Source organism: Molothrus aeneus, chromosome 1 (assembly GCF_037042795.1).
Source record: "Molothrus aeneus isolate 106 chromosome 1, BPBGC_Maene_1.0, whole genome shotgun sequence".
Classification (NCBI taxonomy): Eukaryota; Metazoa; Chordata; class Aves; order Passeriformes; family Icteridae; genus Molothrus; species Molothrus aeneus.
This window is the reverse complement of record NC_089646.1, coordinates 82,918,063-82,941,044: the sequence shown is the minus strand read 5'-3', so window position 1 is coordinate 82,941,044 and position 22,982 is coordinate 82,918,063. Positions and strand designations below refer to the sequence as shown.

At 36.4% G+C, this 22,982-nt stretch overlaps 1 protein-coding gene across 1 annotated transcript in view; it reads right to left on the bottom strand.

The window, feature by feature from the left end:
* Positions 1 to 22,982, bottom strand: part of ABCA13 (ATP binding cassette subfamily A member 13) — a 170,353-nt gene that overhangs the window by 76,178 nt on the left and 71,193 nt on the right. The window contains exons 30-35 of the mRNA XM_066545835.1: positions 21,832 to 22,021; positions 20,744 to 20,962; positions 18,331 to 18,527; positions 17,441 to 17,598; positions 16,831 to 17,061; positions 10,845 to 10,935 (exon numbers count right to left, since the gene is read on the bottom strand). Of these exons, the coding sequence (XP_066401932.1) occupies positions 10,845 to 10,935; positions 16,831 to 17,061; positions 17,441 to 17,598; positions 18,331 to 18,527; positions 20,744 to 20,962; positions 21,832 to 22,021 (1,086 nt within the window). The remainder of the gene's footprint in view (positions 1 to 10,844; positions 10,936 to 16,830; positions 17,062 to 17,440; positions 17,599 to 18,330; positions 18,528 to 20,743; positions 20,963 to 21,831; positions 22,022 to 22,982) is intronic.

Genomic DNA, 22,982 nt, shown 5'->3' with positions numbered 1-22,982 from the left:
TAGAAAAACTACTAGCAAACTTGTATAGGTGCCTCGTTAATCTCTTTATTAGTTTTTATATCCTTGAATAAGGGATATGAACGAAAGTTCATTTGTACACAAAAAGCTTAGGGAAAGAATGTAACAAAGTCCTTTCCAATTTGTCATTGTATTTAAAAGAAATACATCCTAAAATCAGACCTAAGCAGAGTAGGAATTATCTACTCCCAGCAATGCGTAAGGGGGGGAAGAACTGGTAGGATACAATTGCACTTAAATCTCAGAGGGAGAAAGGGTTTACAGTACCCTCACACTTGACATGAAGAGGAGATATATCTGACTTTCACTAGTTAAAGGAAAGACAGAAGTGTAAAGTGAGTTTGTGCAAATGAAAAGTTAAAACATCCAGGTGTTAGAGAGCAAAAAGCCTTCATCCATAAAATAATTTTCTTTACTCCGATTTGGTGCATTGTTATTGAAGCAGTGACAGAGGTGTATCTAAGCAAGAGCATTTGATCCTGGACATCACTCTGCAGCCAAGATTTTCATCCAGGTTTGTCACAGGGTGTAAACACATTGTACAAATAACATAAGGCACATAATTAAGTGGCAATGGAAAATACATGTCCAAAGAAGGACAATGAATCTGATGAAGGGCCTGGAGCACAAGTCTTATGCAAAGTGTCTGAGGGATCTGGGGTTGCTTAACCTGCAGAAAAGGAGGCTCAGGGGGACCTTATAATTCTCTACAACTCTGTTAAAGGTGGGTGTAACCAGGTTGGGATCAATCTCTTCTCCCAAGAAACCAGTGACAGGACAAGAGGAGTCTTAAGCTGCACTAGGGGAGGTTTAGGTTGGACATTAGGAAGAATTTCTTCACAAAAAGTGTGATGCAACATTGGAATGGGCTGCCCAAGGAGGTTGTGGAGTGACTGCCCTGGAGGTGTTTAAGAAAAGACTGGATGTGGCACTCAGAGCCATGGTCTAATTGATATGGTGGTGTTAGGTCATGGGTTGGATTTCATGATCTCAGAGGTCTTTTCCTACCTAAGTGATTCTGTGATTCTGATTCTGTAAATTTGTTAACCAAAACATGAGATCCACTCTTTTTTTTATTATTTTGTTGGGAGAGGAGGAATTGTTAAAACAAGGAATTTTCAGCTTGAAGTTTCATAAGAAATATGACCCATACAAACACTTCAAGCACCAATCTAAAATACTCTACTCATCTTGGACCTTAACCCTACTATGGAAGAGTTTTTGGATAGGTAACTAGCAGACTGGGAAATAATTAAAATTAGGACTAATTTTTGAGTACTGAATAACCCAATTGAAGAGAATACATTAGGATACACAACTAGATAGCTCTCAAAATAACCTGAATAGAGTACATCACCTAGATTCTCAAGAGCTCATTAAATGCAGCAAATTACCTGTCCCCCAAACTCTCCAACTTTTGTAGAGTTTACTAGGTGAATTTGATCAGAATCCCTACCTGAATCTACTTTTTCAACATCCAACCACCATCACACTATGCTGCTGCAAAGATCTACAAAATAGTCAGAACACATTTTAAGTGTAAAAAAGAGTACAAGTCAAGGTCTTTATTTTGTCTCCCGGCATAGCATACCCTCATTTACATTATGAATATCATCCTTTAATTTCAAGAACTTGCATTTTCTCAAAGTTAGAGCATATTAGAGGTATGAACAATAGATAAAGAGATGAGCACCACTGAATGCAAGGAAAATATTTCTTCACAATTATACAAAATAGATTAAAACTAAAAATTAGATTCTAGTTTTCCCTTCCTTTATATGTTCACAATCACAACTACTTATAGTCAATATTATAATTCTATCTTATGAAATATGAATTTAAGTATCTGAAATGCCCATTCAAGACAGAAAGAAGGTAAGCCAGCCTCTTTAATTAATACACAACTAATATATACCTACAGAATTTCCTGACTGTTTTAACCCTCTATTTAATGCAAGAATATTCAATCTCATATCAATGCCAAAAAAAAAATTAAGCCTTATCATCACGCATATTAAATAGCAGAAAATTTTCTAAAAGTGCCACACCATGTATCACATGTGGGGTAGTAGATAAAAACTTTAAAACAGATGTGCATCACAACCACACTCTAAATGTAAATTTGAGGAAGCAAGAACGTCCAAATGGTGTTTAGCAAATAAATTTAGCAAATAAATAAAATAGAAAAACAATGTTCTGAGACGTCTGCTGTGGACCTGCTTTATACTCATGCCTTCTCAAACCTATTTTTCTCTTTTATCTACTCATTGCATTCAGTCTTAAAATTAGACTGCAAGTTGTCAGAGGTGGTAAGGACCTGGGTTTTTTATTCTTACTATTAGTCTGTAGGGTGTCTGGAACAACAGGGCATGACTTCAGATTGGGTTTCCAAGGCACCGTGGCTCATACAATAAACAATAGCTGCCACTAGGAAAAACCTAGGAAAAAACAACACCCTTGTGTTGTTGTTTTTTGTTGCTGCTCAAGTGTGAGCTTGTGTCAAAAAACCCCTTGTTGTTTTTACTAGTGTGGAAATGGGTAGGGATGTAGCCATAGCAGAAACTTGACTGAGCATACAGTTATTTGGGAATATAACACTTCCAGGTTATAAAAGCACTGTCATTACTTTTAATGAAGGGAATTAGTTTTGTAGCGCAGAATACTCTGTTTCTTTACCTTCTCCAGCCATAAGAACACAGACAGTACATGAGCATAGAGAAATGGGAAACAATGGTGCTGTCTTCCTATCCATCACCCTACAGATGCTGCGGAGAGCCAAATACAGTTGGTACACTGACAGCCAAGCTAATGTGGTGAATGGCCACCTAAGCTAGTCTGGGCCTGGTGGAAGAGGACGACAGACTACTGAATGCACTGTTACAATAATTCATAAATAGAGGGTTTCAACTGTTTCTACATTTGTGATGCCTAAAAAATCCCTTTTGATCAATTTTTATAGTTTTTTCCCATTTTGCCATAATTTATATCTCTTCATCCTAGTTGGCATTTTTGTCAGCTTAAAGCATGCTGAAAAAGAAGTTTGAAAAGTTTGAATTAAACATCAAGTATTTTTATTAGACTTGTGTGGTGAACTCTACGGTGGCCAGGACAACTTCATCATTTTGGGAGGCGACTATTTGAAAATTAAAAACAAAAACAAAAAACAAAAACAACAACAAAACAAAACAAACAAAAAAAAACAACAAAAAGAAAAAAAACATTACTACAGATTTGAAACCCCTAAGTCTCTGATTTTGGTTTCTGCATGGTCAACTTGCAACATTAACAACTAGGCTAATTTCAATTTCCAGGAGATAATTTTGCAAATAGATACCCTTTTATTGCAGTACTATATCCCCTGCAGTGATGCACCTGCAATGAATTGCCACGTAGAGGAGGAGACAAGTTAAGGAAGAGCTGAAAAACGAGCATGGACTGTGGCTACAACATGGAAACCTAGTTTCACCTTCTGTTTGTACTCTTTGAAGGTACAACAGTAGAAGAGAAGCACAGACTGTTAGAATTGCAAAAAATATCCCAATCCATTTAATATATGTCATATCTATGTCAGACTTGGCCAAGAGAAAGAGTACATTTGTGCATGCAGAGGTAAACAACCATCAGATATATCTTGTGCACGAGAATATACCCTTTTATGACAATCAGCACACACTTATTGAGGTTGGTTCTTCTTCTTTCTAGAACTGTAAATCAGTACTCAGAAGGTCGTTAGAATTTAACCCATTGAATACAACCTATAGACTCAAGTTACAACATTTCAAGATTGAATCCGATGCAGACCGTAGGGCTGCACCCCACAGTAGTTTTGCTGTGTTTGGTGAAAAACTGGTAAAAGGGCAGGATGGCAATAAAATCTGAACTTTGCTCTACCACTTCCTATAACATTATGTGTGAGACTTAATGCTAAGTACCTTAGCATTTCCAACTAGACAGATTAAATAGAGCAACAGAAGAAACAACTATATATTCTAACCACTTCCCACTGGTTACTGCCAGAAAGGGAACTTTTAAACAACAACTGTCCATTGTTGTACTGCAGATGGCTTCTGTCATGCAGCTGCTCAGTTAGCCACGAGTGGCCTTTGAAAACACTGTGTACAGCACTCAGGAAGAAGACTCTTGGAATTGCTCAGAGAAAACTCAGACATTAAACAGAGGAAACAGCAGGGCCCAGATTTCACCATGACGGGCAAGGACATTCTTACTCACTTGAACTTTCAGAATTTTTGCAAGTATTATCTTAATACAAACAAAGGACTTGGTCTAAAATACTGCAGCTCCCATTATCAGGAACATTTTAGACCATATCTCTACTGGAGTTATTCTATTAATACAAAAATCATATCAAAGTTTGTGCAGGTAAACAATTCAAAACTGAAAGTTCTGCAGGAGACATGTTTTATTCAGACCTGAAGCTATAGCAAACTATTGAAAAAATGTGTTTGATGAAGAATCTCATTCCTCAGGCATTCAGGTATCTCATAAATAGTAGTATTAAACAACTTCAAGGATCTGGATTAGCAGAAACAACAGCTTCATTTTTTCTAATGTCTCCAATGAATATGGTAACCTAAATAAACTGTAAAAGAGATTTAGAGACAGATAGAAAAAAATTACATGGCTAAAAAATTCCACCTATACAGAAGTCCAACACCAGGTCTACTATAATGAAGTCCCACTTATATTTCAAATGAGGAATTGGCTAGCAACAGTGTAATAAACATCTTGTATCATCCTGTAACAAGTTTACCATATGAAAAGTTGGCCAAAAAAGGGTATCCTAAGTGCTCCACATACTGCCCTTCATACTGAAGCTACTTTACACGTTGTCCCTGTAACTCCTAAATCAGTTTTGGTTTGTTTTTTTTTTTTAGTTTTGAGGAAAACAAACAAACAAATGAAAAAAACACAAACAAAAACCATGTAGTACTGCCGAATGTTGCTAGTATTGAGAAAAAAAAAAAATGTGAATATTGCCGAAGCCTTTGTGGGCTTTTGGTGCACAAAAGGAATGTTTTAGCAACAGAGCAGAGACAACAACTTCACCAAAGGAGATTCTTTTGAGAAGGAACTGGACAGGTGAAAATCTAGTTTGATGAAGAAGCATCAGCCTCAAAGAGAGTCTTACTAGCACAACTAAGATAAGCAGCACACCTTCTACATATCTAGGGTATTTACTCAATAAATGGGGCAAGATGTTAGGAAGATTTCATGAAGCCCCTTCCCTAAGCAATGTTCTGTTTCAGAATGAAAAGTAAACATCTTACTCTTGATAAGCATTTCTTTTAAACATTGGTCATTTACACTACTTACATAATTGAAGTTAAAATATCTGTGTTGCTAGTGCAACAGCATTAATAAAGCAAAACTGTTTCAAAATACTTGTAGGCATGTGTGTACATACACACACACTTTCTTCATCTGTAAAAATATAAATACACAAAAAGATCTATAAAATATATACTCCACTTGTAAGCTCAAGCAAGGCAAGAAACCATCAGAATTTACTTTCCATATAAAACCTTAAGACTAGCTATTAGCAACAAATGCTTTCTGACACCATATGTATGACTTTGCGTTGATTATCAAAGTGAAAATTTTGTCCAACACATAGGCTCCATATTGTGAGGGAGAGAAATAATAGTTTATGTGGAATATGAGGTGTGAGGAAGGCAGGTAGGGTTAAACTAACTTCATGTCTCTGAAATAGTTATAAACAGACACTGATGCTTCATGTCTACAATATTCATCTCATAAATCAAATTACATTTTGCAAGATGGAGTACTGAAGTAATTCCTAGGTTCTTTTATGCAAATTTTAGAGGGAATTGAAAGAAGTTAGCTCCATTTAAAAATGGATGTTAAAATATAACTTCAAGGATATTGTAAAAATCACTGTCAAGCCTTTTCATTTTTAATTACAGTTAACTCAATTAGTCATATTTGATTAAAATATCCTGTTTAAGAATAGAAGAAACCACTTGATCATTTACCAAAAGACATCAAATTCCACTCTGCTGCTCATGTGCAGAAATCAATAACACCCTTTACTATAGAATATTTTCTGCAAAGATCCAAGTCTTGTGCCAAATGCACCAGGAGAAGTAGCACACTTCCCTGGGTAGATAAAGTCCAACTGCTAATTAACTCTTGCCTGTCTTTAGATTACAGCTATTTGCTTACTTTTTTTCTTCCTTTATTTAATTTCTCTCTTCTGCTTAAATAAAAGGTAGAATTATACTTTAACAGATGTATTCTCCATGGACTAAAAAAAAAATAGGATCTTTAAGCAAACCACATCTCTATCTTATTTTTGATAAACTACATAAAAGGAGCCCTGATGGTGCCTTTATAAGGACTTCACTGCCAACCTACAAATATTAATTCTTCTCTGCTCACTTTCTGAATTCTCAATTTCTTCCTAAAGTCATTCAAACTTAAAAGTGTGGACAAAAAGATTGTACTAGTATTGTAGCATCAGTCTCATCAATTTGGAATGGATAGTCTAAATTACTTCTTCGCAACATTTTGTACACTCAGATCAAATATAAATCACCTCAGCTGTCTTAAAATGCTTCTCAACCAGGATCAGCAGATAACTCAGTCAGTGTTTTCCAGGATATTACTCCCCATCACACAGACATGCCTAGCATTTGGCTTAATTAAAATACCCTTTATTTAAAATGGATTCAGCTTTGCAAGTGATCTAAGTCAGTCCTTAGGACTGGTCTCACTTATCACCTTTTAGCAGTTGTCTTTCTTTTTCATCAGCAAGGTTATGTTTACTCCAGCATCATTCATGAAGATAATTAAAAGGCAGAGTTGAAACCCAGCTGAAATTTACAAAAGCTCTTGATTTTGATATTTCACTATTAAGAACTGCTTTTTTGTCAGCTAGAATTTCGTAGTAAATTAGCTTTTAGCTGAGCTTTATGAGTACTGTATATTGTTGATTTCATCAATCCTCCAACAGGAGCAACATCACATTTGGCCCAATATGGTTCAAAATGGCTAACACCAGCTGCTTCAGAGAAAGGGTAAAGCAACATTAAAAGGTAGTTATGTATCACCCTGCTTCCACACCCACACTTTCAGAGGCTAATTTATCCAAGATGTCCAGAGGCATGTAAGCCTTAATAGCACTACTGTTACTATATGTGTTCATATTATACATCCATTAATAACCATTCTTTGGCTTTTGAAAACGTAATGCAATATTCTAAGTCTCTGTAATATTATATGGCAAGAAAATTCAAATGTTACGTGTTACTCTGTGCAAAAATATAACTAATCAATTTTGAATTTTCTACAGTATAGTTTCATTTTACCTCAAGGGTTCCAACTGTAGTTTACTGCCAGATGGGACTAGATCCAAAGTTGGTATGTCCCAGAAATTTCTAAGACAATAAATGCTACAAAATTAAATAATTTGGCTCTTCAGCAAAACATCTGAGTATCTTAATTCAACAAGATTGGTCCCTGAATGAGCCAGTGAGACTGCTCACTAGCCTATTACCTGCTTTTGCATATGTTCAGATTCTTTTGTCATTTATCCATGGTTAGCTACTGACCTTTTGGACTTGCTCTTAGCTCTCCTGATTATTTCTGTATATATACTGCCTGCTGTGGATTATGTAATTTTATTGGCCTCCATAGAGTTGGTTTCTCCATTTCTCTAGGCTATTTGGCTTCAATGATCTTGTCAAACAGTCATTGCAAGCTCAGTCTAACCATTTTTCTGCATGCTCTGTATACATCTACAACACAATAATCACTGTATGTTCCAACTGTGTATAAATTAATAATGCATGACTGTACTATAATATATCCATGTACTATGTCTGCACACAGTAATCCCTGACTTAAAAAAATTCTAACTCTTTTCACAAAAAAGTTAATTTTAGCCCAAGGTTTTTTCACTGGAATAAAACTAAAAATTTAGAGAAAACCATTCACAATGGAAACAAACTACTATATATTACAGCGTGCTTTGCATCTTTAAAATTACCAGTGTTAAAACTGTTACAATTAATTTAATTAATGGACTGTTAATTAACTATAACATTTTCATTTAAAAATGCATAAATAATTCTGAGTTTGTTTTACATTATTTTCATTGCTGACCTTAAGCAGCAGCAAAGCACCAAACAGTTGCTCACCCATACTCCCCCTCCTCCATCAGGATGGGGAAGAGAATTGGAAAAGAGCAAGCAAGAAAAATTGTTGGTCAGGACACAGGCAGTTTCAGCAGTAAAGGAAAAAGAAAGAAAAATAAACCCAAAAGAAACAAACTAAAACCAAAAAAAATCCAACCCAGATCATGCAAAGGCAAACAGTCACCACCTCCCACAAGTAGGCATGCTCAGCCACTGGTAGCAACAGCTAACTCCTCAAAAAAGCTTTTGTTGTCAAGAATGGCACTCTGTAGCATTAAATAACTCTCTGGCAAATTTAGCTCCTCTGTCCAGCTTGTGTCCTCTCACGTCCTTTTTCCCATCCTCAGCTTACTCATATAGCAGGGACATGGGAAAAGAGAGCCTTGGCACCACTAATACTATTCAGTGATAGCCAAAACACTAGCATGTTATCAATACTGTTTCAGTCACAAATCCAAAACACAGCATCATAGAGGCTGCTATGAAGAAATGTAACTCAATTCCAATAAGACACAGTACACTAAGACACTGTAAAACATAACTAGAAATTATCTCAGCTCTAACTTCAGTGAGATACTGTCATATTTTGCTGAAATAATGTCTCTTGTGTGTTTTTGGCATTGGTGGTCAGCCTAAATCAAATACTGATTTTCTGCAGTTTCATTTAAGAAGAGACATACACACCTCTCTGCTAAGCCTCCTTGTCCAGGAGACATTAGACAACATTTTGATTTCTGCACAATCCTGACACCTCAAGAGCTCAGCAGCATTAAAGGATAGCCAACACCCCTGCTTGAGCTCAGATCTGTGCTTTGTGAAAGCATCTCTCTAGCCTAAATTCTTTTACAAATCAAATAGCAGCATCCTGTGATCTCCTCAATAATCCCAGCTGCTTGCTCTAAGGGGTTTTGAAAATTCATTTGACTACTCTGACAAAAGAAAGTTTGACTGCCTTTGAACCTGCTTTCAAAGACAAAGTTATACAAGTCAAGCTATTGCCCATGGAGTATTCTGGTTAACTTTGGACAATGATGGATACCTTTCATGACCATTTCCCAGATCCCTTATGCCTACATTTCACAACTGTCCTTAATGATGAATGACAGTCATCTGCAATGAATGACAATTTTCCAGTACTCTCATCCCCAAAGAAATGGCATTATCATCACATATACTTGCTATAATTTATCAGGGTGAAAAAATACAGAGTCTCTGATTACTCAATTCTTTATTAATGTAATAACTTAAACAAATACTTCTTTATACATTTTGAGATGAAGATAGGAAAGTATATCAAGTTCTTCAGTAGAATATACTGTCTTCATTACTTTAGGAACTGTAAATCTTACTCTTTAATGAAAATGTAATGTGGAAAAGATAGATTGTTATGATTTGAAACTAGTTCAGATGTCCTAGCTGAATCTTGAATAAATAAATTGACCCTTATAAAATAAGAGATATTCAAAACTGTGTTTTGAAGAGAAGTCTCATTCTCACCATTGAAAAAGTGGCAATTTTATTTGCTTAGTGTGGTTGTTTGAGTTTTATACACTTACATCTTCACTGATTCAAGATGGAATAGCCCAGCAAACACACCCTGTGGAAAAAGTCAACTATTCAAGCTTGCACTTTGTGAGAAAAGGTCTCACCTTAGACCACCATTTTTGGCAATGATTACTTATTACTGGCAGATTCAATTGAATTTATCTCAACAAATAAAGAAAGCTTGGCTGAAAATTGTTATTTCTGTTACAGTAACATTAAGGGTCCACAGATCAGGGCTTTCCTATGTCTGTACTTTATAAAAACATAATGAAAAGTATTGCACATAGAACAAAGTTCTTGACATCTAACCAAAGAAAACTATAATCTAAATGTCAATCTTCAAATAGAAACAGGGTAAGTATAGAAGCATGAAAATCCCAGAACCAATGTGAAAACATTTATCAACTTGATGGGCACTGACATTAGAGAACTTGAGTCTTGGATTTTATAATGGCATCACCTTATGATCATTAGTGATGATTAGTCATTCTTCTTATGAAGAGAATTTTTAAAAGAGAAAAATCTTCCTGCATTTTCAGAAGCACTTGAAAGGACCTCCTCCCAGGCTTGCAGGGCAAAAAAAGAGAAATATGAAGGGTTTTTCCTTAAAACAAGATGTAAAGGAACCTAAAATAACATGGGACTTAAGAAGATGAATTATCTACTCCAAGGGGAACCAGCTTTTTATTTCTTCCTTTGAATTGTATGTGGATGAACATGAATGTACTTTTCTTAGAGTGTAGAGATTTTATACCTGTGGTATATGTCTGTAATATTTATCCATTTTCAGTATGAGACAAAGGGGATAATTAGTTTCCAGGGACTGGTACAAAGCAGTAAGTCAATGCTGCTGCAGTGAGAGAATGCATGTGTCCACAAAAGGGTGGGAAGATGACTGTGAAGGGATAGAGGTAAATCACAGCAGACACAGAAAAACTACTTCCCGAGGCAGACACACAAAAAAGAAATTACCAGGTGGTAGCAAGAAGTATTCTCCATTTGCTTGTGCATTCCTCACTTTTGGGAACTTTGTGCGTGTTTACATTTGTGTTTTTGATCTTTATAAATCTAGTTGCTTCAGAAGGCACATCATTTTGTACTTACGGACTGGTTCGGCACCATTTGTATGGTCTAGGTGTGCTGCCTGTGGAACATAGGGCATCTTCTCTGAGTCCTGCAGCAGCTTCAGAAAAACCTTTCATGAAAGTAGAAAAAAGTACTTTAGAAAAAGTACTTTAGAATCAATTGATTTTCTAAAACTATTTTACATATATATATATATATATATATTCTAAACCATCCAGACTGTCAGAAATTACTACTGACTGCTGTAAACACCTTACTAGAATATTACTATAAAATTAGTCAAGCTCTCCAGTTAAAATCTTGGGGATAAGGAAAATGAAATAAATGTCAATAGATGCAAAAATCCATGCAAAACATTGCTGACCTATGAACACTTTTATCTGCAAAGATTTTTCAATAGACTGTCTGCCCTTGATTGGCTTTTTATGCCCCTAAGCCTTGGTACATTTTGGAGCTCAGTTACTGCAGTTTCTACCAAGGAAACAGCTTAACTCTCTTCTGATTCTCCAGCTAGAAATCTATGGGCACAACTAGAACTGTTACCAAAGAGTTCTAGTTGTACTAGAGCATCTAAATCTAATGTACAAAATCCTACAGAGCTGAGAACCTACAGATTCCAGGGAATTCACAATGTCTAGGGACACTCAGAAAACGTGCCAGATATGTGCAAGCACATGGACAATAACGTTACTGAAAGACATATAAAGGACAAGGCAATCATCAGAGACAGCCAAGGTGAACAAAGTCTTGTAAAACTAATATTGCAGAGGAGACTGGGCAACAATGTGAGTTTAGTAGCAAAACATTAGCTTGCAAACCCCAAATTGGATAGAGATTATAGGATCCTGTTACCTAAAATCGCCATGAGAAAAACTGAAATTACTTTTCTATAAAAGCAACAATCTAAAACTATGCACTAGCTTGAAATTGAAAGGATTGATTTTTCTAAAGTAGGAGAATGCATGTCAGAAGGGACTTATAGTTAAAATTATAAAAACCCAGCAGAATTCACCAACTTCATAATCATGAGGTCTATTTAAATGCTATATGCACTTTCCCTAACAGATATGTGTCCAACCTACTATTTCTTCCTTAAACCTGTTTCACAGTTCTGTCCACATAAAGCCTGTTGAATTTCATAGACATGCATTCCATTTATCCGTACCTCAGCCTTGCAGAAGCTTTCATAATGAGCCTTATTCACACACTCCCCACTTCTTGTAAGCTCAAAATAAAAACACAAGTAACATTTTCTTATCTTAACCTGAACTGCAATTTAAATAGTGATCTAAGAACCTCAAGTAAAAAGAAAAAAAAAAATAAAAATTTACAGAAAATACAGGTACCATGAGCATCTCAAAGTAAACAGAAAAAGAACAACCAAATTTTTTTCTTTGTCTTGATCAAAGTTTTCTTTTGCTCTTACCTCTCTGTTTGGGTGGAGCTGCAAGACAGATTATACCCAGAGTGCAACTTTCAGAAATCATTAAGAAACCATTTATTTCTTCCCACAAAAGAATCTGATCTCAGCTATAACAAAGAATTCCTTGTTTCCAAGGAGCTCATACAATAGACAATAAAAACCAGTCAATGTGAAGTACTTTATAGCTCTTGAAAGATATTTCTTGACTTTCTAACGTCTGACTGTTACAAAAACCATATTTTGCTTAGTCAATATAATTGCCATTTAACAGTGGTTATTGATTGCATTTGTTACCTGCCAGCTTTCAGGGAGCAACTTTGGCCATTAACAACTGCAAGACCAGAAATTTCTGGCCTGATATTTCTGTATTAGACCCTGGAGGCAGATCCTGACAGTCTAAAGCCACATTCTAATTTGTTTTCTTGGACCTGTTTGATGACAGCTATGAACACCAATTCTGTCAAACAAACCAAACTAAACTGCAACAACTGAATCATAGAATCACTGAAAGCCCTGTGTTTGAAGGGATCTTCAAAATCGTCTATTTTCAACTCCTCTGCCACGGACAAGAACATATTCCAGTGGACCAGATTCCTCAGAACTGCATACAGCCTAGTCTTGAACAGTTCCAAGGATGGGACATCCAGAGCTTCTCTGGACAACCCAATACACTGCCTCACCACCTTCACAAAATAGAATTTCTTCCTAATGTCTAATTTAAACCTACTGCCCCGTGTCCGGTCACTGCATGCTCTTGTGAAAAGTCCCTCTCTGTCTCATAGGCTCCCTTCAGGTACAGAAGGTCACAATTAGGTCACCTCAAAGCCCTCTCCTCTCCCAGCTGAACAATCCTAACTCTCTCAAGCCTTTCCTCAGGGGAGAGGTTCTCCATCCATCTATTCACCTTGGTGGCCTCCTCTGGACTCGTTCCAACAGGTCCCTGTCCCTCATGTGCTGGGTACCCCAGAGCTGGGTGCAGCACTGCAGGTGGGGTCTCACCAGGGCAAAGCAGAGGGGCAGAATCCCCTCCCTCACCCTGCTGGCCATGCTGCTTTGGATGCAGCTCAGGACACCTTTGGCTTTCTGGACTCTGAGTGCACATTGCTGGGCCATGTTCAATCTCTCATCCACCGGCACTCCAAAATCCTTCTGGGCAGGGCTGTTCTGACGTGTTCATCCCCAGCCTGTGTTGGTACTGGGGGTTGCCCCGACCCAGGGGCAGCACCTTGAACTTGGTCTTGTTAAACCTCAAGAGATTCCCACAGGCCCAATTCTTGATCCTGTCTAGCTCCCTCCAGATGGCATCGTGTCCTTCAGGTGTGTCAGCCACTTGGTGAAACCACAAACTACATATCTGTGGCTAGGACAGTGCCTACACTACAGAATGTTGCCTACATATTTTTACTTCAGTGCTAAAATAGCTGCAGACACATTTTCTTATTTAATCTCATTAAGTCACTGTAGAGAGGATGTAGTTAGACCTTAAAAAAAATTAAACAAACCCACCAAATGCTTTTCTAATACATTCTCTGTCTGTTGTAGCTTCATTGACAGATACTCTGATAGAGCTATAAAGGCAGAGGGCCACCTGCATTGCCCATTCCTCCCATGGTATCCAGTTTTCAAATATCCTCTTAAGAATAGGAATCATTAGGAACTACATTGTACAGAAGATATGATAATTTACCTGATGTTGAACCAGATATTGTGAACAGAAGTGGCGTTAGCCTAACAATGTTATAAACAGAGTGAGTACCTACTGAAACACACAGGTATGGAAAAGTCAGGATTAGGCACCATGACAAAGAGACAGTGTGTTCTTGCTACATCTAAATGAAGGCATATTCTAGACCTCAGCAGAGCATCTTCTCCCCACATGCCCTAGAAATTCCTGCTTGCTCAGTTAGTCAGAGCATGGTGTTAATGACAGCAAGGTTGTGGGGTGAATCCCCATGTGGGCCATTCACTTAAGACCTGGACTTGATGACCCTTTTGGGTCCCTTCTAACCCAGAATATTCTGTAAAATTCTGTAATGCAGCCATGATATTTTCTGAAAATCCTTAGGATTTTTTCTCCTGAGAAGCCTCAGGAACAAAATGTAAACAATAGTTATCTGCTACTGTGGAATGCAACAGGTGCATCTGTGATTGGTCTCATGCAGTTGTTTCTACACAGTCAGCTGGCTCAGACTCTCTGTCCGAGATACAAGCCTTTGTTTTCATTCCTTCTTTTTCTATTCTTAGCTAGTCTTCTGATGAAATCCTTGCTTCTATTCTTTTATTATAGTTTTAATATAATATATATCATAAAATAATAAATCAAGCCTTCTGAAACATGGAGTCAGATCCTCATCTCTTCCCTCATCCTCATACCCCTGCGAACACTGTCACACTGTAATTCTCTGAATTAAATTCTATTTAATTTCTGTTTTGACTAGCAAGTCTATATCTGACTAAGGACTTGTCAAGGACAAAAAGTGCTTTCTGTCCTCGAGCAAACAAGTCTGGCCAAATGACAATATTACAGTGAAATAGATTAATGTGGTTGTGCCATCACCAGAACGTGTTGGAGCACCCTGCATCTCACTAGAAGGTGCACATCATTTCAAGGAGGTATATGCCTTTCCCTGGAATGTTTTGATGCAAACTCTCAGATAATTTCAAAAGAAAATAATTTAAAATCAGTACTCAATTAAAAAATTTTGAAACATCTTGTTTTGAAAAGAAGTTACAATTGTTTTGTTCTCCCCTCAAAGAAAAGCAAGAAAGCAATAACCTTTGAAATCTCCAGAGTTGCCAGAAAGTGAAAAAGCATCCTCCAGAGAGCTCTTAGTATATGCTTAATTTAATTAACTAGCCTTCTACTCTCCTTTTGGTTCTACCAACACTTTGGAGTACAAATATTATAAAATATACAAATACAAATGGTTGGAAAAGATATCTAAAGCCTAAATAAGAGCAAATTTAATATTAGTGATATTTAAAGGTGTCAGAAACTGTTAGCACTTTAAGATTCCTTTGAAATATAAATGGAAGTCTATTTTCCCTCAGTGAATGCAATTTTTAGAGAGTGTGAGTGTCCCTCAAAATTAAAAACAATAATGGTGAGTGTATAAGAGGACAAAAAGAAAGAACAAAAAAAATTATAATACATTTCTTCCTTTAAGACCAAGGTTCTTCATTTCCAGATTGAATTGTTTGAATAAATAGTGCTATTATGTGCTATCCTTTTAGTTCCCAATGCAAAGTGGCTTTTGATAAGATAATAGAGAATTGAGGTTGTAATGACAATTAATGATGAGATGCAGAGATGACAGAAATCAACCCAAATTAATGCATTAAATCTTCAAGCTGAAGAATGATACATTAATATCTAATACACATTTAAAGATGTTTTAAACTTCCCCTTCACAAAACAGCCAAAAGCAAGCTCTCAACTGAGTCATAGATTCAGCTCACTGAAGAATCATCCTCATATCATGACAACTTCACATTTACTTTATACATGTCAGCTCTGGAAAGTCTTGTGTTATCTCATGGGGATGTAACCCAAAAGTATTCTTAATATATACATTACCTCCAAATCTATAATGTTGGCAGTGAACAATATTATTACTTATACCATCTTAATCATCCATCTTCTATATGAAAATAAAAACTTTTCAATATTTTTTTACTTGCCTCATAGAATTGTATCACAGGAATCTAATTTACTTCATAAGATTAAATAAAATGTTTATTAAAGTTGTAAATTATGTATGCTAGGAGACATTAGCCTCCTATCATCACTTGAAGTGAAAAAAAATTATTCCTAAAGGATCTATAGTACAGTACTTGGATAGTGGTGGTTTAGGGAATCTTGTCATTTCGAAATTATAAATAGGGTAAAAAAAAGTCAAAAAGAAATAACCACTTGCTGACATGGCTATTTACACAGAGCTAAATTCAGAATTATGAAGATGCATAACAGACTCTCTTCCTCTGATCCATTTAGTATATACACACATATACATGTACATATATGTGTGTATATATGTTGATGTATACTTATATCAAAGACTTTGTCTTCCAGTATACACAAAAAATATTCTTTAGGTACTTCATCATACAGTTTGGCTAAGATCTAAGCTTCAGAACTAGTAAGTTGAAATGTATTCTTAGCATTTTTTTTTTCAGTCCAAAGAGTCACCTGAGCTGAATCACCAGACTTGAAAGCCCAAAGTTTGTTCCAATGCTACGGGCTTAGGACAACACTGCTTCTCAATGTCAACGACACATTACATTTCCCTTAAGTTAATGCAGAAAAAAACATTTAAGGGTTACACAGTTCATCAGTCTTCACATTAGATTCTTAAAAGAAAAAAATATGCCATAGTAGAGTGGGTGCTGAAATTAAGAGCAAAGCAAAACTACACAGTATAGATTTTAACTGATTTGGGAGGTTTTGTTTGTTTGTTTGCTTGTGTTTGTTTTTTGGTTTTTTTTGAAAATGTGCTTCTCACAAGAAATTGTGCAATATAAAAGATACAATCAAGATTCTCTAACCAAGAAAATGTCATTACACAGAAAAACTACAAGTACCTCTTCCAAAGTTGTGTCAGAAATGCCATAGCCAGTCACATGTAGATGCTGAAGGCTTTGATCTAAAGCTTGGAAAAGACCTTTAAAAGAGGTCTTATCTGCCCTTTCTGGGATCACATAGGTCAGCTCAGTCCCACTGTTATCTTTCAAGAAGGCTTCTGGAATGTGGGTCTGTACCAGAGAAGTGACCTGAACAATGTGCTTAGGGTCCTGGATTTCAAACACAGAGGGCTATAAAGAAAGAAAGATAATAATGCAGAAAAAATTAAATATTACCAGAAGTATTGGTCTCAATATTAGAATTCATACAGGAAAAAGTCCACTAATGAAACTGCATCACAGAGACTACCTCTCAGGAATAAAGGGCAGTGAGACAAGGTATCAGTATTTAGCTGAAACTGGGCATTTTCAAAGATGCTGTTGCATCCATCTGAATAGCAATAATAATACCATCCACCCAAAACAACCAAGGAAGCCAATAAAAACATGTTTTGCTGGTTCTCTAATAATCCTATTACTAAACATATTACTTCCTTGCAGGGATATACATCTCCCTTAAACTGTACTTGATAGGCACTCTTGAGTTCAGTACAGTACATTTTTAACTTACCTTTTTTATGAGTGTTAGACTGTGTCCCTGGCCATATGTCTCCCTCAGATAAGAGGGAGAGCCACAGCACCTCAGCTGGCCTCGCTGCAGGATGGCAATGCGATCACTGAGCACCTCGGCCTCATCGAGATGGTGAGTGGTAAAGATCAGAGTGCAACCTGCATGACAAAGATTGGTACATGTCTACAAAACCTGGTTTCCAGAGAAACCCCTCACAAGGGTCCTTTAGCCTTGGGGCAACATATTTTCAGGACTCTTTAAAATCTTTACTACACAAACAAAATATGCTGTCAGAATTACAAATTGAGTTACATTCAGTTCTAAACTTTGCCCTGTTTTATCCTTAGCGAAGAGTATTAAGGCTTTAGAACCTCCAGCTGTTCTAAAAGCTTAAGAAATTCCTTAAAATGACGTAACAGCAGTGTCTCTTTCAATGGATCACTTGATGTGAGTTACTACAGCTAATTGATTGCTCACTAGCTGAAGAGTTTGCTTCTGACTATCAATTTTAGAATTAGTGTAGCAGACTGACAATGAATATATTTTTATTAGAAGTATATAAGCATCTATATACAGGTATATGCAAAACAGGAAATGGAAACCAGAAAGCAATTTTGGGAAGCTGAAGAAAGGGGAGAAACATCAGGACAGGACTTAGGACTAAGCTCAGTCTTTAAGATTGGGCGTCTTTCTGTGCAATAGCGGATAATTCTTGTAATACCATTTGACTTGCCTTAAAGTTACCAAAATCAACTTAATGTTTCCTCAGAAATGAATGTATTTAGCTTTTGATAATATTTTGAGTACACTTTGACTATCCAGTTTAAATTTATTGAAAAAAAAATACAGAAAAGAAAATAAGAAGCAAACGATGTGCATGAACTTTGTACCAGTTTTGTACTTCAGAAGAACATCCCAGATACTACGGCGAGAACACGGATCTATGCCACTGGTGGGCTCATCCAGAACAACTGTCTTTGAGTTTCCAATAAAGGAGATGGCAATTGACAACCTCCTTTTCATTCCCCCAGAAAGGGCTCCAACAGGTTTGTACTGATGCTGGGATAAATCCACATCTTCCAGAGCTCTTAAATAGGAATACAGAAACAGGACCAATTTGAAAATGCTTTCTAGTCACATTCTGTCCACTCAGAGAACAAGTACTGAAAATTCATTGTAAATGGAAAGCAATAAAATCGCTACCTCTGTCTGATGATATACTTTGGTATCAAAAACAAATAGGAAAAAAAAATCTCTACCTACAAAGCATAAATGCTTATCATCCTCAGATGCACAGATTTTAAATAATATTGAAAAGGAAAATTTTAAATTAAAGATAATAAAATTAATACTAATTTGTCCAACAACTTCAGCAAACTACAGATTATAACCCCTCTAAATAATAATAAAGACTGCTAGTTTTGGGAAATAAACTGATTAGAGATCCCTGAGTAGAATAATATTATGTAATCAAATTTAATCTAATTCCTATGTTAAGGACTGGGAGACATCTTACAGATGTTTCCAATTCAGCCTTTGCCCTTGCAAGATGCTGGTCTTGCATCTGAGCATGGTATGGAAACATGATTAATAAAGACCTTTAACTTATTTTTCATCACACTGAGAATACAGTCACTGACCTAAGAGCTTTCAGCTGCTATCAGCTTGGCAAGCAAGACATAGAAGGCTCAACAGTCCTAAGCTAAACTCCTGAATCATTTCAGTGAATATGCAGTCTGTAAGCAATGACATTTACCCTGAGAGTAAATGTCTCATTTTTAAGAGAAATTTTTAAGAGAAATTTTTAAGAGAAATTTCTCATTTAAGAGAAATTTCTCATTTTTAAGAAAACACATTTCAATAGCTGTTCTATAGATATATAGTGAGAAAAATTATTCTTAATCTCTTTAGAAGCCTGCTCTTTTAGCTAATAAAATGAAGCTCTTTTGCTTCATTCTTTTGTTGCCTTTCCAATTTCTCTGAAGTCTTTTAAAAATAATTTTTCTTACTAGCAAGGTCTGCAGAGTTCTGAGTGTTCTCATGTGCCATTAGTATGACGGACTGCTGCTAGAATTACAATTCTGCAGTTTAAGTACATTAAGATACAGAACATTATTTTGCATCAATTTTAAACCATTTACTAAGTTTGTTTTGTCTCTGTAATTCTAGAGAATTCCTTCTGTTGTTTCTGGAGAGAACAGGGTGTCCACACCTGAGTTTGTTCAGATCCCAATTTAAAAGTAACAGCCTTTTGTGATTGCTACCAAAAAGGAAAGCCGCTCTGCCGCAAATGCCTCTGCATATGCCTGATTGTACACCTAAGGAAGAGTCTCATCAACTTGACATTTTTTTCCATTGAAGCATGGAAATGCCCAGCCCTTCTCAGAGTCTAGTATGAGTCAGAAGGTAAATACAGACTTTTTACACTTCCACACTGTTTGAAAAGCATACCTTTTATTTCTGAAGTAGAATAAATGCAGTTTGCTATTAATGAACCAGATTTCAGCTTGTAGAGTTTACTAGTTACTTTAATATACACTAGAAAAAATTAATATCTAGGACTTCAATATAGGACTAAAAAATAGTCCTATATTGAAGAAGTATCAGCACAAAAACACTAGCAAATGTTTTTCACCTGACAAGTGGTAAATCCTCTGAGTTCATGTCAGAGCTCTGACTTATTTTTGCTATTGTATTTTTCATTTTTAAACCTCATCATTTATTAAAAACATTTCAAGGCTGGATTTGGCAAAGGAAAATGAGGTGGCTTATTTAAAAATATTTGTAGCAATCACTGCCTTTACCTGGATTTTCTGGTTTTCTAACCTTTCTTCTGCTGCAGGTGAAGGAATACAGGATAATGAATATATAAAGTAATTTTGTTGATTTATTTAAAAACTCGGGGTAAGCACTGCAGTTTTTTTTTCTATCTGCTTCTCCATCAAGGATAGAAGTAAGGCAGACAGCATGAGGTGGAACCCCTGCAACTTTTACAAGGCTAAGCACCTCCACTCCAGTGAAAACATCATTATTTGATGGTTCTGTATACCAGGTTTTTAATAGTTGACAGTTTTAACAATTGACAGTTCCCTCTACAAATATATTCAAGTAATAGTTAGGCACCAGGAAATTTATTTTCAAGTCATGATTTCAGAACATGAAATGTGACAAAAACTCACAAAACCCTGCAGCTTCCATTGTTTTTCCCTTGTAAGTTTTGCATTTTCTCTTTTTTATTTGGGTGGCTTGCAACAGTCATTACCAATTACTTGACAGATTTTAAGAAAAGGAAGGAAAACTCACCCGCTGACTTGCTCATCCAACTGTTCTTTTGTCCACCCGGGTGCCTTCACTGAGCCGTAAAGCAGGAGATGCTCTCGCACCGTAAGCGTGTTGAACAGGACATCGTACTGGGGACAAACACCCAGCTCTGTCCTGATGGCAGCCAGCTCTGTCCGTATGTCCTTCCCATCAACAATAATGGTGCCAGAGCTCGGTGGATACAGACCAGTCAACAGGGATCTGATATAAGAAAAGAAAAAAAATCAGCAAGATAACATGCAATTAGCTCATCGCTTAGATATCCTGAGGCATCCTTAGAGTAACACCAATTCAATCAAGTATAGTTATAGAGACATCACTAATGTTTTGGGTTTGGATTTAGCTACTTTTTTATTTTGGTGGCTTTTTGGGTTTGGAGATTTTTTTGGTTGGTTTGTTTGTTGGTGTGTTTTTTGTTTTGTTTTTTGAACATGATCTCAAGAGTTCTTAATTTCCCTTCTTCCAGAGCAAAATCTTTTTTTTTTCCCCCCAGTCAAATATAACAGGTGGTTGTTTCCTTTTCCACATGGGTATTCTGCGAGGACTATTTCCCAGTTAAGTCCCATTCTGTGTCACTGGCTTGATGAAAGCTGATTATAGCTAACAGAAAGGTAAAAACATAAGCTTCTTAGTTGAGACATTTCTAAGGTCATTTTTCATTTTATTACTGTCATTTTTGGTCAACTTCCAAGAAAGTCCCCTGCAACTTCTAGGGACAAAAACACCATAAAAGTCCACACCCTCCATGAGATGAGTAAATATAGGTTGCCAAAAAAGAACACTCCTTCAAGATGTGTTTCTGGACACATCTCCAACCAGACATGCCCAAGTCCTGCTTAAGCAGTTCCTGGGATATCATATTATGGTTCTGGTGGCACAGAGGACTCAGTTCTCTACTCATTACATTCCTTTCGTCATAGATATGTACAACCTTCACTTTCCATGTGCTTTGGGGAGTTTATCAAATATTTATTTGGGGGGGAAAAAAAAGCATAGCAAACAGTTCACAAAATTTTAAACTGAAAAAGCATAGCAGAGATCAGAGTAATAGCATTAAAAGTCAGGCTTACATAACTGTTGTCTTTCCAGCTCCATTAGGTCCCAGGAGTGCTGTTATCTGGCCCTTATGGAAAGTGAGGTTGAGATCTTTAACAGCAGCCTTTTGACCATCCATGTGCTCTTTGGTGAGGGACAGCAGCACAACACCAATGGTGGTGGCTCCTTCAGTGCAAGGGACTTTCCATCCCTGAGGTGCTGGGTCTGCGTGGGGAAGAGTAGCAGAACAAGCAGGTTGCTGAAACTAAACATGTGTTTGTGCATAAAAGGAATAACAAAATTAGTTAACTTCTGCTACCATTTACCAAGGCCTAGAACAGACATTCAAATTGACTGAACTGACACAAACTACACTGAAATGAAAGATACCATGCCAATTAATATTCGCTAAGAATTTGGCCCATTTGTTACGCCAAGTTATGTGCATGTCTATATATATCTTGATAAAGTCATAAAATGGTTGCTATATTTTATTTCTAGTAAAAAAATACTTATAATAACATTACTTGAATCATTTTTTATGTCCATAAGCATTAGAATATTCTAACTGTGTAAGCTACTTCATATATGTCATGCAGTTTCAGGCACACAATATTGACATAATAGTCACAGGCACAGGCAGTTAATCTCCTCAATTCCCCTCAGTCAACTAAGCAAAGCAGATCTCTGAAACGATTCAGAGCAGCAGCCTAGTCCAAGCATAATTCAAGGTGCTCAAGGCAAGCAGATATCCAACAGTGTTCTTGCTGTGAGGTAATATCCTCAGCAAATTGAGATGCCATGTGACACCAATGAAGTTGCCTTCCTTTCCATGTCAGGTTTGCACTACTTTCCAAACAAGAGCACAGTCAACCAGCAGCCCCATTACATTATTCATGTTTAATATTTTATTGACTCATTACTACTTAGAGATCTGGCAGTGAGTTGGTTTATTTTTAAGCAAAGGCAAGCCAGATTGCAATGTTAATCCAAAGAAACAAACTTTTATGCCTGAGAATTATGAGAAGAGAGAATTATTCTATGCATATACATACACATAAGATATTTATGGTTTATAGTTATATTCTTTGCAATACTTTTACATAAATAAAATGCAAACATTACAAGAAGAGAGAATTAACCTCTACATGAAAAGCTTGAATAATATAAATCAAATTATAAATTT